This window comes from Euprymna scolopes, chromosome 21 (assembly GCF_053919585.1).
Source record: "Euprymna scolopes isolate OS-2025 chromosome 21, ASM5391958v1, whole genome shotgun sequence".
Classification (NCBI taxonomy): domain Eukaryota; kingdom Metazoa; phylum Mollusca; class Cephalopoda; order Sepiida; family Sepiolidae; genus Euprymna; species Euprymna scolopes.
This window is the reverse complement of record NC_136502.1, coordinates 104,565,747-104,584,084: the sequence shown is the minus strand read 5'-3', so window position 1 is coordinate 104,584,084 and position 18,338 is coordinate 104,565,747. Positions and strand designations below refer to the sequence as shown.

Sequence of the window (18,338 nt, the reverse complement as noted above, 5' to 3'; positions counted from 1 at the left end):
AATGATATGAAAATGATAAACTCTATGTATGATGTGGGTTTTAAAGAAAGGCTTAGATTTTATGAGAAATATTAGATCTGAATAATATAGGGAGGTGTGTACAGAAGAGTAGACTTGGATGGTATGGTCGCGTTGAAAAAGTGGATGAGAGTTCTAAGGTTAGTAGATGTAGGACAGTTGAAGTAGCAAGTTCAGTTCATAGAGGAATACCAAGAAAAACATAGGAGGAAGTAATAAGGATAGACTTGAAATAAAAAGGGATAAAGACTAGAGATAGTATTATTGTTAAATATGCATTTGCCAATGAATGAAATACTATATATTATATTATACTAGTCTGGATGCCCGGCGTTGCCCGGGTGTTTGGAGGTGTGTGTTGGGCAAAAAAAAAAAAAAAGATGGGTAGTAGGCAGTCAGGCTCGAACCCGTACCGTGAAGGAAGAAAAGAATGTGAAAAAAAAAAATAAATAAAAGTGACGCCTTTGCTGTTCCGCCCACTGCCAAACCGGAAGCGACGAATATTTAAATTAAGGCTAGTCAATCGGAAAGAGGGAATGACTTTGGAAAATATCGGTGAAAAAAGCGGCCCCTTCCTATAGAATTAATAAATTTACTAATTATTAAATAGAATATTTTGGTAGAAGATTCATAAATTAATTAAAATTTTTAGTACGAGTAGTTGGGTTTAATGACTTTGTTTGATAAAAATTCAGTATGGCGTAATGGAAAAATATAAAGCTATTTGCAGCTTCTCTTCCAATTTTCGGTTTTTAATCATGTCAAATTACACTTCATTTCCTTTTGACGGATTGATTGTTGCTATTTCTTCTGATGAGTTAAGGGCATAATAGATTCACTGATTGATATAATAATTAAGTGATTGATTTTGTGCTACGAAACAGATACTGTCAAGAATTGTATACGTCAACTGAATTAAAGGAATAAATTATAAGATGATCAACATCATGAATTTTGGAATATAACTTTTTGTCATTTATTCTCTATATTGCTCTGTAATTACATTGAGCTTTTTAAATAAGGATTGATATATATTATAAGGAAATATATTTCTACAGAAATATATATATATATATATATATATATATATATATATATATATATATAAGCACACAAACGTGTATATATATATATATATATATATATATATATATATATATATATATATATATATTGTATTTTGTGTACAGAAAGTTGTTAGTTGAGACAAGTCATCGGTACCGTCGGTTTCAAGCCCGATAATAACAACTTTCAATACAAAAAATACAAAAGATACATACGCTCTTATTTTTCTGATTCTCCTTTTAATTGAGCACTCTGATGGATTTCTTTTTTCCAAAAAAGACTAATCATATATATATATATATATATATATTTCTGTAGAAATATATTTTCTTATAATATATATCAATCCTTATTTAAGAAGCTCAATGTTATTAAAGAGCAATATCGAGAATAAATGACAAAAAGTTATATTCCAAAAGTTGCTTAGGAACTCTTGAGTCATCCATTCTCACAAGATGACCCGACCACCGCATTTGTATCCTGATCAAAAATGATTCAATACCAGTAATTTCACATCTCCAGTAATTCACTATTTAGAACCCGATCCTGCCATCTAACATTGCAAATAGAACGCATACATCTCATATGGAAGGCATCAAGCTGATTTATATACTTGCGGCACAAGGTCCACGTTTCGGCACCATAGAGAAGAGTAGGCAGAACAACAGATTTGTAGACTGCCACCTTCACTTTTAGAGACACATCGTGGCTGTTCCAGATTCTGTGTCGCAACCTACCAAATGCCACACTAGCTTTATTAATTCTACTTTGGATGTCCTTTTCAAATTTAGCATCATCAGACACAACAGATCCGAGGTATGTAAAAGAAAATACTTTTTTCAAAACTATACCATCAACATATACCACTGGTTGTGAAGAGGGCGCAGCGTTTGGTTTTGGCTGGTGAATAATTTGTCTTTTTTATGCTAATTGTAAGATCGAAGGCCTTAAATGCACCAGAAAAGCTATTGAGGATGTTCTGCATGTCATCAAGACTATGGGTGAGAAGAGCAGTCATCAGCATAAAGGAGGTCAAGAACAATCTGGACAGAAGTCTTGCTTTTGGCCTTGAACCGTTGCTGGTTAAATAATCCCCCACTTGATCGATACTCAACACCTATGCCTCCTGAGGTGTTCCTGAAAGCTGTCTCAAGCATCACCGAAAAGAAAAGAGCAAATAGGATCGGGGCAAGGACACATCCTTGCTTAGTTCCATTTGACACTTCAAATGGTTCACTTTGTTCACAGCCAGATCGTACTGTCGCCATAATTCCCCAGTGAAAGGACACAATCACATTCAACATCTTGTCTGGAATACCAAGCCTCCTCAAAACAGTCCACAGGGCATCCCTAGAGACAGTATCAAATGCCTTTGTGAGGTCATTGAATGTGACAAACAAGTCCTTATTCTGCTCACTGGCTTTCTCCTGTAGTTGCCGAAGGCTGAAGATCATGTCCACAGTACCTCTTCCTGTCCTGAAACCACACTGGGTTTCTGGGAACACAGTTTTACAGATTGAATCATTGAGTCTGTTTAAGATTACACGGGCTAGAATCTTACCAGCAACAGATAAAAGAGAAATTCCTCTATGGTTATCACACTCACACTTATTTCCTTTGTGCTTAAACAGGTGAATAATTGACGCGTCTTTGAACTGTTGTGGCACAGCACCAAGTTCCCATATTAATGAAAACAGGGCACTTAATTTCTTGATTAACAGTTGGCTTCCACATTTGTATAATTCTGCAGGTATGCCGTCATCACCTGGAGCCTTACCATTTGAAAGTTGCTTTACAACCCATTCATGGATGGACTATCAGCAAGCGCCTCAATGATTGGCCTCTGAGGAATATCATCAATCACTCCTCGATCCACTGTCGATTCTCTGTTTAAAACATTTGAAAAGTGTTCAGTTCAGCGCTTAGTAATTTCTTTCTTATCAGTGAGGAGAATGCCATCTGATGAAAATATTGGAGATGCCCCCCCCCTTAAAATGGAACCAAACACCCCCTTGAGGTTTTGGTAGAATGATTTAAAATCACACCTATCCGCCGCATCTTGTAAGGCCTTAGGTTTCTGCTCCTACCAGTTTTGTTTCATTTTTCGGGACCAAGATTGTGCCAACCTTTTGGCCATTCTGAAAGCCTTGTGTTTCACTGAAGAATTTTTGTCAGTAATCTATATTTGATGGGTTTGATGCATGTTATTGAGCAGAGGGACGATAGTTAGATCATTTTCATCAAACCAATCTTGGTATTTTCTTTGAACATATCCTAATAACTCTTTGGCAGAGTCATACACTGCAGTTTTAAACCCTCTCCAAGATGCCTCAATGTCATTCCTACATACAACGTAGGACAGCTATATATATATATATATATATATATATATATATATATATATATATATATATATATATATATATATATATATATATATATATATATATATATATAAAGTAATGAAATCAAAAGAATGTAGTGTTTACCTGATATACGCAATGGTAAACTTGAAATTAACATAAATACCAGTATTTATATATAGATAATTTAATCCCAACCGAATAAAAAAGCCCAATACACAGTAGAGAGTAGAGCTTATTATAAGAGAAAGAAAATTAAAATTGTAAGTTGAAATTTACAATCAAAATTTTTTTTTTTTTGTAAATTTCAACTTACAGTTTTCATTTTCTTTCTCTTTATATATATATATATATATATATATATATATATATATATATATATATATATATATATATATATATATATATATATATATATATAATTTTTTTTTTATCGGTAGGAAAGAAGATTTTCGAGGGTGAAGTTAATAAAAAAAAAACTATCAAACGAGATGTCGTCCAGTTTCTGGATTCTTCACAATTTATTCGATATTTTACTGCCATCGAAGCACGAAAAGTTGATTTTTGTTGAAGATTTATGACATCTGCATGAATATGTTTGTATAAATTTCAGTTATTTGTTGATATAAATACATATATAAATACAGGTAGTTTTTTTTTTTTTTTAATGAATTGCGTAATTTTATTTTTTCGGTATTTATTTTTTATTTTTCTATTTCATTTGCGGCCACCAAATTCACTTCGCCTAAGGTCTCCAATTACCTAAGGCCGGCACTGGTACTACGAATTAAAATTTTCAATGGCAGACGCATTATTTTTTTGTTTTAATGTAACTGACAAAGATAATCAAAGAGCTGAGGATGATAATCAAATATGATGAATCAGTTTTCTATTGCCGGGGAGGAGATAAACTTGAAAAAAAAAAAAAGAACAAAAAAAAAAAAAAGAAGATAGGTCAGAAACCGATGAGCTGAGGGTAGTGGAAAATTATGTGGGCGGGTGACCATTTCAGATAATGCGAGGCGTAGGACAGGAAACTGCTGGGGAGGTATCAGCTCTCGTCAGTTGAACATTAAACAACCTAAGTGCTTTGAATGTGTCGTTCTTTGTTAAGGGCTTCGTCGTTATTGAAAATCAATTGCATATTTTAAGCGGCTCCATTTCAAACATCAACACTTTTAGTCCAAAGATGCCAGCCATCCCGATGACAATTGTTCCTGTCTTAACTGCTATGCTTTTAACCCCCACGTAGAAGTGAGGTGGGAAGGTATTTACACCCTTGAAATCTTCAATGGAAATGTTAATGTCGATGATCATCGTTACTGCTTCCATTACGAAATTAATGCTGTTATTGTCAACTTTGCTTTTATCTGCTTTTCTGAGATTTCCATTATGCCTGTTTTTATTTCTTTAAATTTGGAAGAAGTTTCATTTATATGTTGGGTTATATGTGTGTTGAATAGCCGACTGAAAGTAATAATTTAATCGCCAAGCTTGTAATATATATATATATATATATATATATAATTTTAAAAATATAATTATCCACTGACACGTGTTTCGTCGTCCACGACTCATCAGAGTGGCTGGATCTAACGAGCCACTCTGATGAGTCATGGACGACGAAACACGTGTCAGTGGATAATTATATTTTTAAAATAAAATAATATATATGCCGCTCTCCATTAAGGGGGTACCAGATTGGTCAATGGGAAAATTATTCCTAACAAGCATTTAGCTAAAAATGCACTTTCGTATAAATACTTGAATTCATTCAAGAAAGTATCGCTAACAAAAACAAAAGCATATATATATATATATATATATATATATATATATATATATATATATATATATACTTCAGAATAAAATTTTTCAACAATCAGCTGGTATGGAAACCTGTGATTATAAGATTTACAAGATATTACTGGCAGTAATATTCTATAAGTATTATCCCACCTAAATAACAATTGCTCGATTAAGGTGTAAACCATTATAACTATTTGCTAATATTTTCTCCTCTGAAGAGATGGTAGACATCGAAACCCTATAGGATAAGGAGTTAAAATATTTCTAATGTATTCTTTGTCTTACATAGAATAATAAAAATCTGAAACTCAAACATTTAAGGGTTTCTCTTTTCACCCTGATATAGTTAAATTCTCTTTTAAAATTGAAGACTTTTGCGCTAAGTCTATTTCTATTTAACAGGTTTTTTTTTCCTTTCTCATCCTTATATAAATGGATTCTCTTTTGTAATGATACAATTTTTAGAAGTCAGATTATGTAGGTGCTAAGTCTGCAATAGGTTTAATTTAATTTTTTTTTTTCCGGGAATTTAAACTGCATTCTATATTTTTATTTTTTAGTTCAAAGCTTCTTTAGGCTAATATATATATATATATATATATATATATATATATATATATATATATATATATATATATATATATATATATATATATATAATATATATATATATATATATATATATATATATATAATATATATATATAATATATATATATATATATATATATATATATATATATATATATATATATATATATATATATATTTAGCTGAAATAATGCGAAGCTCGCGATTTGTTTACAAACAAACGTTTGAGCCCTCTACGAGTAGCGGACGAATGTTTATTTAAATAATCGTTCGGACAGGTTAATTTCGGCCACCGATTCCGTAGTCAAGGGGTAGGACTGCCGACTGTCATCACGACGGTTCTAGGTTCGATCCTCGGCTTGGGAGAGGTGTTAGTCTAGCGGCACTGATGAGTTGTGAAACAACGAAACAGGTCTGTATGTCGATGACTAAAATATATTTTATATATATATATATATATATATATATATATATATATATATATATATATATATAGAGAGAGAGAGAGAGAGAGAGAGAGACAGACAGACAGAGAGAAAGAGAGAAGGGGAGAGAGGGAGATAGTCTAAAGAAGCTTTAGATAAAAAAAAAAATCTAAAACATTTTTTTTTAAATGATGCAGTTTAAATTTCCGAAAAAAAAAAAAACTTAATTTATCGTAGACTTAGCACCTACATAATCCGACTTCTAAAAAGTTTATAATTACAAAAGAGAATTCATTTATATAAGGATGAAAAACAAAAAGGCCTTAACTAAAATTATTAAATAGAAATCGACTTAGCACCCGCATAAGCCGATTTCACAAAAGTCTTCAATTTTAAAAGAGAATTTTACCATATAAGGATGAATAAAGAAAATCTTAACTAAAATTTTGTAAATAGAAAACGGGGATCCTCAGCTGTCTACCATGTAGCTGTTTCGGAAATTTGAAAACAACGTTAATGATTAGAGATTTTTTTTTTTAAATGTTAAATACATGGCTCTCCAGTGGGAAATACCACTTTCTCAATAAGAAAATATAGAATAATACGCTTACTATTTATACTAATATATAAATTAAAAAAAAAAAACACTATTAATAATATATATAAGTAAATTTAACAAGATTTCAAGATCTATTCTGCGACATGTTAACTAGTATATAAATGCTATGAGAATATAAATGCATAAAAACTTAAGTACCTTTGTAATATATATTAGTGATGGGGCGATTCCAATATTTTCCCCCTTAAACTATATCCGATGGTGAGGCCTCAGCTTGTGGACTTTGGGGAGTGTGGAACCACCCTTTAATTGCCATTGCTCCCAGGTCCACTCTGATCCGGAGTGGTAGTACCTGTTAGGGTCTCAACTATGGGTTAAATAGAAACCGACTTAAAAAAACAAAACAAATATACTCTATTAAAAAATTGTTCTTCAAAATCACTGGATTTGGCATTAAATAACCCAAAAGGGTTAATATGCCATAAAACAAAACAACCAACCGACCAACCAACCAATATTTTTCCATGCTAAATTCCCGATTCCGATACAATTACCGATCCCGATTCTTTATAAATCTTTAATTATTTAACTATAAGATAGTTAGTTATTTTCCCCGATTTTCGTAAAAAAAAACACATGTTAAATATGCAGGTATATTCCTAAACGTCAAAATACACTTGTGGAGAATGATCTATCGATTTTTAGCTTTACCGGTAATTTAAAATCGATAAATATTTATTATTTTATCATTATTACCAGCAATGGAAGGTTTTACTTTAAACAAAATCAAATAATAATAATAAAAAAAAGGACAATTAAAAGAATCGTTTTGGCATCGGAAAAAAGGTATCACTTTTTCTGATTCCGATACACCCAAATCTATTTTTCATTTTTATGTTAGTACGACTTACTTCATACTTGCGGTTCCATTAAATAATTTACAATCAAAATTTCATTCCACGTTTTGATCCTGCATGCCAGAAAACCTTCTACTCAAACAGTTTCTTCCCTCACACTACTAGGCTTTGGGATTCCCTTCTGGGTTCCTGCTTGCCTGACTGTACTAACCTGCACAGATTTAAGTGTAATGTGAACAGTCATCTCACTGCTCAACTCCCTACATAGTATCCCTGTACATTTTGGCACCAAATAGTAGCCCCTTACAATTTAGGGGCGTTGTGCTTTGTTTCAGCTGAAACAACAATTTTAAAAAATGTATACGTTGAATTGAGAGTGATTTGTTTTGCCGGAACTCGTATATATAATAATACAGTATTACAATTAGCAAGTGGTATATGCTGATTTCGTAGGTACTCAGTACCCTTAATAGAACGGTAGGTGCTCAGTAGCCTTAATAGAACGGTAGATGCTCAGTAGCCTTAATAGAACGGTAGGTGCTCAGTAGCCTTAATAGAACGGTAGGTGCTCAGTAGCCTAAATAGAACGGTAGGTGCTCAGTAGCCTAAATAGAACGGTAGATGCTCAGTAGCCTTAATAGAACAGAAATGTACAATAGTACATTTCCAATATGATACATGCTTGATGAAGAAGATTTAAGGACAAGAAACTCGGTGTTGCCCGGGAATATATCAAAACAAATATAGATTTCATTATTAAGAGGAGGGGCGGAAACCAGAAATTCAATAAGTCTAAAATTGACAAGCTCAGATAAATTTCTTACATTTTTATTATTATTTTTAATACATTAAAACAAGAGACGGGAATGGGCAGGTGGGGATGAGAGTGAGAGAAGAGGAGGAGGAAGAGGAAAAAGGGAAGGATCGAGAGAGAGGTAAAATATTAGAGTCGTTCCAAAAGTAAAGCCTCCTATTTTTTTCTTAACACAAACAGTTCAAAAGCTACGAAGACGAGAGTGGTACTATTAAAACAAACGACCTTTTGTGTTCCAGAATTATTTTTCTACATAGTCACCACCATTCTCAATGCACTTTTTTCCAAGAATTCAATGATGCATCTATGCTTTTGGTGTACGTCGATGACAGGCTTGCTTTATCAGAATCTCACACCGTCAATATCTGCAACAGAAAGATGAAACTTTCAGATCATGAATGCATAAGTTCAGTCATCATAACTATGCAATTTGCAATCCCTCTGATTCATTCAGGCCGAATTAAAAATCAGAATCTCACACCGTCAATATCTGCAACAGAAAGATGAAACTTTCAGATCATGAATGCATAAGTTCAGCCATCATAACTATGCAATTTGCAATCCCTCTGATCCATTCGGGCCGAATTAAAAAATAGGCGGCATTACTTTTAGAACGCCTCTTATATAAAGATGTTGCGCACAATATGTTTCTGACTTTGGCTTAACGGATAAAATACTAAGTAAAATTCAGTTTGAAAGTGACACTCTTCAGGAGGTTGAAAGTTTAATCTTCAGTGTGGGCGATACTAAGATTATAATTGGGAATAAAACTTCTACCTGATCATGGCTGACAGAATGACAACATACTACCCCTGTGGATTATATAAAAGGTTCGAATTTCCGTGCAGATTCCCGAGTTCGATAAAAAGATTCCCGAGTTTGACAGAACACACATGACAAAGGCTGGAGATTACATCAGCCGAAACGTTGCGCAGATAACACTCAAGATGAGAACAGTAGTCCGAATAATCCAAATACAACAAAGTTACACAATTTTTTAAATCTTTTCTCTCTTTTTTTTTACGACCCTGAGCAACGTCGGGTAGCCTTGCCAGTAATAAATAAAATAAACATTCTTCTACGACTATTATTAACCTTCCTAATAAAGACGAGCAAAGAACTATTCCAAGATGTACCGAAATACCGAGAATTCTCCTGGTTCCAATATTTCATTATCTATAGAAATTTCTACTCACCTTAGGGCGAGGCAGCTCTCTCTCTCTCTCTCTCTCTCTCTCTCTCTCTCTCTCTCTCTCTCTCTCTCTCTTCCTCGCTCTGCCTCGTCGTCCTCCTACATCGTTGCAGTTTAAAATTAAAGGCGCTGCTGCCAGGTATAAAAGGAAAAGTGTTAATTGAAATTATATTAATTTGTACCTTCCCGATATAGACCAGAGGATCAATATCAAAGGTATGTATTAATTCATTTCTCTGGTGCTCCAAATGGAACGCCTGGAATTCTAAGAAATCATCGGAGTAAACGTCTTCTGTTATAGAGTGAAAGAAAATATGGGAAAGAATGCTTCCTCGTTTTCCTACTTATTATATTGTATCATTCTTCTTTTTCGTTCCCTATTAATCTAATCACCTCCACCCCCCGAAACTCCTTATTCATAGGATTTTTTAGCACACATAACAGAGTTTCCAAAATATGTATAAATACTATTATTTTTGCAGAGATAAATTCTACACGTAGATTTCATAAATAGTTAACGAACTCTGAAACACAGCTTATGAATTTAGAACAAAAACTACAAGGCGTAAAGAGTCCGAATGTGGGCTATATTTACTTTAATTTACTTTCAGGAAACGTAAAAAGCATTCGTTAAATATTCAGATACCTCTGATTTTTTGTGAAAGATTAACAATTAGGCAGTGACGTACCTATGTAAAATGGCGCCCATGGCATAGTTTGAATGTGCGCCCCTTCTTAATTTTATACCTTAGATATACCTAGCCTACATAATATTATAATACAGGCACAATTTTAAGGAAAGATAAACCAGTAATTACGCATATGTTCAAATTTTAATTTTTGTCAAGCAATTTTTGCGCCCATGTCAGAGTGGCGTCCATGGCACGGGCCATGCCTGCCATACCCTAGATACGCCACTGCAATTAGGTATTAGCCTTATCTCCCATTTGAAAATTAAAATATTTCAGATTTACACGAAATTTGATTCGTAGTTATAAGACGTCAATGAAGCAAGATTGCCTGAATTTCAATTTATTCCTAAGACTCCGCCAGCTTAAGTCTGCTACATTTTCTAAAATCAACAAAGTAATTTAATGAATTTTGATCAACATTGAATGAAAGATTCTAAACGTAGGATTTAATATCATTCTACAAGGGCCGTTTCAAAAGTAAAGTCTCCTACTTTTTTTTTTTAACTAAAAAAGTTGAAGAGCTATGAAGACGAAAATGGTTCCATTAAAATAAGCGACCTTTTGTGCCCCCGAATTTATTTTTCTACATAGTCACCACCATTCTCAATGCACTTTGTCAGCAATGAACGATGGCTGTGCATGGGCGTCTGGAGTGCGCTTTGTCATATGAGAGCCATTCCAAAAGTAAAGCCTACTATTTTTTAAAACTTTATATGTATATATATATATATATATATATATATATATATATATATATATATATATATATGAGAATTTGGTGTATTATTTGGTTGGGAGAAAAATATCTATATATAAATATTTGGTATTTATATTAGATTGAAGTTGACTATTGCTTATATCAGGTAAACATTGCATAACCTTTGATTTCAGTATATATATATATATATATATATATATATATATATATATATATATATATATATATATATAAGCTCTACTCTCTATTGCGTATTGAGCTTTTTTATTCGGTTGGGATTAAATTTTCTATATATAAATACTGTTATGTATATTAGTTGAAGTTTACTATTGCGTATAACAGGTAAACACTATATCCCTTTGGTTTCATTAATAATTTTATTTTCAAATCTGTTAAATAAAAAATTAAAAACTGCTAACCGGTTTCAAACCTCACTCAACAGATCTAAATAGAAATTAAGAATTACAATTTAAAAATGATATGGAATATTGAGAATATAGTGAAAAAACAAAGGGAGGATGAATCAAATGAAAACTACATTAAGTCTAAAGAGATTCTCTTTTTGTTTACAAAGAGACGGTCTCTTCATGTAAACAGGTTCTTTAGGCGAAAAGGCGAATGCGAATGGAAAGCAAGTATACGCATTCCAGGAGAATTCATCTGGCCTGGTGGAGTGTTAAACGTCGTGCTGTTACTTGAGGTAACATCACTTAAATAAGGTACACCTCGATGCCTCCGTTCAGTCTCGAAAAACAAAGGATACCCCTCCCACCGTAGCGGCAGCTGTGCTTGTAATTGTGAGGCAAGGGTTGCACAATCCTCACCACATCTCTCCTTAATCGGCACTGCTTGAGTCACAAGAACCAGAAGTTCAGAACGACTGGAAACAATGCCGAGATAAGCGGAGAACACATACAGCACCTGAAAGTCTCAAATGATCACCCATCTGATACTAACCAGGCTCATCATTGCTTAACTTTGATGAAGTGGCGGAAACCGGTTCGTCAAACGTGATCATGCCGTATTAAGGCGTACCATTCCTTGTAAAAACTACTGTGGGTTAGTTATACCGACGAAATCTTATTCAGGCTGCGAATACTATATGATTTGGCATATTTAGTCAGGGTTTACTTGTAGAGAAACGTATCCTCAAACCCCTGTACAGAGAGACCTTAGAAACTCGAGAATAGTGTCTAGTAGGCATTCAAGTTCTCTCATACGGTCATATTATATAGCCATAATTAAATTTTGTACCTCAAAAATATTTATATACATATATTTTTTTTCTGTGGAAATATGATTTTTGCGATTATATTTCACCCTTTTTTTACATACTAATCCTTAATTTATGAAGCTCAATGTAAATACAGAGCATAAAACAAACAAATGAATAAAGTCTATACGGTGCCCCTGGGATACGTTTTTTTCAGGTTACGCTGTGCAATACGATTTTTTTTCTGGCCCCTGGTTACGGTATTTGCCTCACCTTATAGTGTTATTTATAATGTCATTTGATTATATACATGTGTATTATATACTGTACTGTATTTTATTACTAAATTTTAATGCCGTATCCCGGGGTTCTACTCTATTCCGAATTTCATGATGTTGACCATCTTACAATTTATTCCTTTAATTACGTTAACATTCACAATTCTTGACAGTATCTGTTTCATAGCGTAAAATCATTCACTTAATTATTACTTCAATCAATAAATCTATTCTGTACTTAACTCGCCAGAAGAAATAGCAACTATTAATCCATTAAAAAATGCATTTGGACATGATTTTGTGCTACGAAACAGTTCCTGTCAAGAATTGTGAATGTCAACGTAATTAAAGGAATAAATTGTAAGATGGTCAATATCATGATATGTGGAATATAGACATTTGTCATTTGTTTATATTTGTGTGTGTATATATATATATAAGTAGTTTACATGCCAAAACCAAAATATATATATGCTTATATTTTTTCCATAATATTTTTTTTATTTTTGTCTTACACGTGTTTCGTTGAATGGCATACATACACCAAACAACTCACCAGAGACAGTTAATATTTTCCTCAGAAAAACAAACACTTTAGAAGTTTTTTCTTTTTTTAATATATATGTATCAATATATATATATATATATATATATATATATATATATATATATATATATATATATATATATATATGAATGGAAATGTATAAAAAAGAATACGAAAAGTATAAAAGCTTATAACTTTTCTTTATTCGTTTTTCAATTGGTGACGTGCAGGAATACAAAATAATATTATGAAAAAAAAAATTTTAAACTTTTTTTACAAGTACATAATTTTCGACCGATCCTTCAGTCTTCATCGGTGTAGTATATATATATATATATATATATATATATATATATATATATATATATATATATATATATATATATATATATATACCGTCATATATGTGTCTATTCACTTTCATATACATTTCCTTTTCATCTCTTTTCAGATTTCTATCCTGGCCACTATTATGAACCGCGCTCAACGTACAATGGTCAGTTACCAGCAAACCAGAAAAAAGGAAGCAGCTCCCAGCAAGGAGTGACCGCACCTAAGAGCACACCCACTGTTTCGAGATCAATGTACAAAGTGAATATTGGTCACATTCCTGACTGCAGTGTATGGTCAGCCTTGCCGGAGGTTTCTGAAGAAGATGACTCTTATAATCAGATCTACGATATAGGAAAGCCACTGTCCCCCATTCGGGACAAACCAGCTACTCCTGCCCGGAACAAGCCACCCACTCCTGCTCGGAACAAATTACCTACCCCTGTTCAGAACAAGCCACCCACCCCCGAGCGGAACAAAGTACCCACTGCCTTTCAGAACAAACCACCTACTCCTGAACGGAACAAGGTACCTACCTCTGTTCAGAATAAACCACCCACACCCGAGCGGAATAAGATACCCACCGCCTTTCAGAACAAACCACCTACTCCTGAACGGAACAAGGTATCTACCTCCGTTCAAACCAAACCACCCACCCCCGAGCGGAACAAGGTACCTACCTCCACTCAAAACAAGCCACCAACCCCTGAGCGGAATAAACTACCCACTTCTAATCAATCCAAACCACCTACCCCAGTTCGAAATAAGCCCCCTACACCACTTCGAAAATTACCTCCTATACCGACTGTACCGCCAGCCTCCAAGTCGTGACCTGTTTTGCACGTTTGAAAAAAAAAAAAAAAAAAAAACAAAAGCGAGAAATCAGAGAAAAAGTTTAAGCTTGTTAGCTTAATTATTTGGTTTTCGGGGAGAAAATAGAAAAAAAAAAAAACGTTGTAATTGAATCGAAATTTAAAAAAAAATCCGTCAAAGAAAAACAAACTCTAGTCAAGCATCCCATTTGTATATACTTGTGATATATTTAGATTAGTCTACTGACTGAGGAGAAGACGGTAGGAATTGTTACCTTCTTTGAAACCTTGAGTATCAATGGCTAATCAATTTAAAATGTATAGTATTACATACACATATATATATATATAATTAAATAAATATAATTATATAACCGTAGTAGGGAGTCTATGCGGATTGATCAACGTTTCAACAATTCCATGTCTCGTCAGGACTCCAAATGACTGTCTCGTCAGTATTCCAAATGACTCTCGTAGTCAGAAAGAACTTTAGGTTTAAAAAAAAGTATATATATATATATATATATATATATATATATATATATATATATACAGAGAGAGAGAGAGAGAGAGAGAGAGATGAGATTGTTGTTGAAAGAAACGGACAAATCACACGATTGTGCTTTTTGTATTCATTTTTCCAACCATCTTTCTGGTCATAAGATATCATCTATATTCTGATGATGACTCATCAAAGTCGAAAGCTCGAATAAAAATATTGTTAGAGCCGTGGAAAATATAACAAAAAGCAAATGTTATAGGTTTTGCTTTCTTTCAGCATCATTTATTTAAATGAACATTTCCTGCCTATATATATATATATATATATACATATATATATATATATATATATATATATATATATAGTGTGTGTGTGTTTATATGTATATATGTGTTATATGTGTGTGCATATATAAGTAATATGTATATATATATACACATAATATCTGTATATATATATATAATATATATGCACAAGTAATATGCGTATGTATATAATATATATGCACAAGTAATATGCGTATGTATATAATGTATATGCATAAGCAATGTGTGTATACATAATATATATATGAATATGTGTGTATATATGATGCATATGCATAAGTAATATGTGTTTATATAATATACATAATATGTATATATACATGTATGTATATAATATATACTTATACATAATATGTATGTATAAATTTATGTGTGTATATATAATATATATGCATAATATGTATATACATATATATATATATATATAGATAGATAGATATATGCATAACTAATATGTGTGTATATATATATATATATATATATATATATATATGTATAATAATAATATATATATGTATATATATATATATAATATTTGTAAGGATTACATGTTTGTAATATGTGATAACTATAGTTTCTTGCATTCTTGTGTTCGCTTGATAGCATAGCGCACGAATTTGGAGTCAAATATGAGTTGATGATTCTGGCTATATCCATAAAATGGCCGGAGGTGAACACAGAAGGAATCATAAATAGCTTGAATTTGAACCCAAATTCGTTCACTACACCACCTGATGATCATGAAAGTACATGAAACTCTGGTTTTGGTGTATTACAAACGGATACTCCTTTTATGTACATAATGATACGTATTGAAAGTAGATATATTCTATTTGATGAGCCGAGGGAAACGGGGATGGGGGTGGTGGTGACGTTTTGTATTTTTCCAATGTTTATCTCGTGTTTGATTTTCAAGTCAATTTTATATACAATGTTTATGTAAACGTGCATGTAAATACAAATAAGGTCTTCCTATTGAATACTGTGTATCTATTTTCATATTTCCTTAAAATTATATATATATATATATATATATATATATATATATATGTATTATATTATATTATATTATATTATATTGTTATATATGTGTATGTGTAGGCAAAACATCGATGCATCACTGATTAAAGACTACTAAATAACTTTTTCTTTTCTGTATTTTAGTAATCATTGTCTCGTCTCTGCGAGCTAATTTCCGAGTCTTTTGGAAGTTAATTAGTATGGATCCAATACTTCTTCTTTTGTACCTCCGTTTTAGACGCTTTCCTCTGCCAAAACTACCGACCAAATCTATTAAACACAATCAATAGCAACAACAATGTAGCAAAATAAAAAATCCTCATCACAATGGTCGAAAGCATTCAAGATTGATAAGAAAAAAAAAAAAAAAGAAGAAATTCCGGATTCATACACCAAAAAGGAGATTGGAAACTAGCCCGCAGAGTCGAGACAACGATTAAGCAAATAACGAAAATAGAAAATTCTGTATACCTTAATCATAATATATATAAGTGGAATTATATGAACATCAGAAAAAACACTATGTGGATTAATCTACGTTTCGACGATGGTAATCGTTTCGTCAGGGTTCCAACAAGTGATTAACATCGTCAAAACGTAGATTAACCTGCGTTGTGTTTTTTTTTTTAATGTTTATGGAATTTCACTTGTCACAGCTCTACATATGTATTGAGAACTTTTAAAATATATTACATTTTTTTATATATATAATGTCCAGGTTTATTTGGGATGAAATAACCAATTAATTTAACAAGGTTCATACAAGAGTGCTCAATACCAAAGTAGGGAAAGAAATACTTTTCGTTTCACATAATCATTTAAATGTCGTTACATATTCATGAGCATGTTCCGGCCAGCCAGGTACAAGTAACTAGAGACCTCTTCCACTTTTGTATAAGCAACATCGCCTGAAGAGGTCTCTAGTTACTTGTAACTAGCTGACCGGAACATGTTCATGAATGTGTATCGACATTTAAATGCTTAAGTTAAACAAATACGAACTAAATATATATATATATATATATATATATATATATATATATATATATATATATATATATATTGAAATAAAATATGTAGACATTTCTCTAGAGCTCTTTCGGCTATTATCTCTTTAGTTTTTTTATTTTGTATTCCATTTTCACCCCAACCAAAGCACAGTGTCACTTTGATGTAGGGGGCTATGATGTAGACATAAGTTGCAGGGATGCTATGTAGGGAGTTGAGCAACGAGACGCCTGTTCACACTACACTTGAACTTCTGCATGTGAGTTCAGTTGGGAAAACAGGAAACTGGAAGGGAGTTCCAAAGTCTAGCAGTTCTGGGGAAGAAACTATTAGAGTAGAAGGCTTTCTTACATCTAGGGATCTCAACTGTTTTGGGGTGGGATTTTGCTGATTGTTGGATTTGTCGGGGGTATTTACATCGAAAGCAAGGAAAAACAATAGTATTGCACTGAGAGGAATTCAGAAGTGCCAAAAAAATGAAAAAAAAAAAAAAAAGAAAAAATAAAGAAAAAACAAAAACGATTAAAATAAGTTTTTTTTTTCAATTTTGCTTTTGTTTTGTGTTTTTTTGTTTTGTGTTTTTTTTTTGGGGGGGGGATTTCTAAATTACTCTTAGTACACTTTAATTACGTCGATATATTGTTTTCCTTTGCTATCGATTTTATTCTGAGGAGATGATAGCCGAAAGAGCTCTTGAGAAATTTCCGCATATTTTATTTAAATCTATATATGTGTTGTATGTTGTATTGCCAAACATGTGCGTGTGTGTGTGTGTGTGTGTGACAGAGAGAGAGAGAGAGAGAGAGAGAGAGAGAGAGGGGGGGCCTGTGTATGTTAATATGTAAACGTCAAAATAGAAATAGAAATAAATTCTAAAACTTAAAAGTACGTCGACTCAAAATAAATCACATCTGTTTCATAAAAGTATAACTGTGCTCGATAGTCAAGCAGTAAAACCACGTATGGGACGTATCAAAATGACCAAACATATCTACTCAAAGTTGCCCTTTATTAATCATCAGGAAAACTGATATCAATCGATGGCGGTCAGCTTGCGAAATAACGAAGCGTGCCATTCCTCCATTCGCCTCTCCGATACTTTTTTTATGATTAAGATGACGTGGGGGGGGGGGGGAGTTGGTGGCTGTTTTGGAGCTTTTAATAGCTCTCTAAGTGCATCTAAAATCATCGATATAACG

General features: G+C 32.6%; 1 protein-coding gene across 2 annotated transcripts in view; it reads left to right on the top strand.

The window, feature by feature from the left end:
* The window catches only part of LOC145242651 (protocadherin gamma-A11-like), a 275,878-nt gene extending 261,525 nt beyond the window's left edge, over nucleotides 1-14,353 (top strand). For both annotated transcript variants that reach the window (XM_080105773.1, XM_080105774.1), the window contains exon 4: nucleotides 13,593-14,353. In XM_080105773.1, the coding sequence (XP_079961899.1) occupies nucleotides 13,593-14,302 (710 nt within the window). In that variant the 3' untranslated portion in view covers nucleotides 14,303-14,353. The remainder of the gene's footprint in view (nucleotides 1-13,592) is intronic.
* The last annotated feature ends 3,985 nt before the right edge of the window (nucleotides 14,354-18,338 follow it).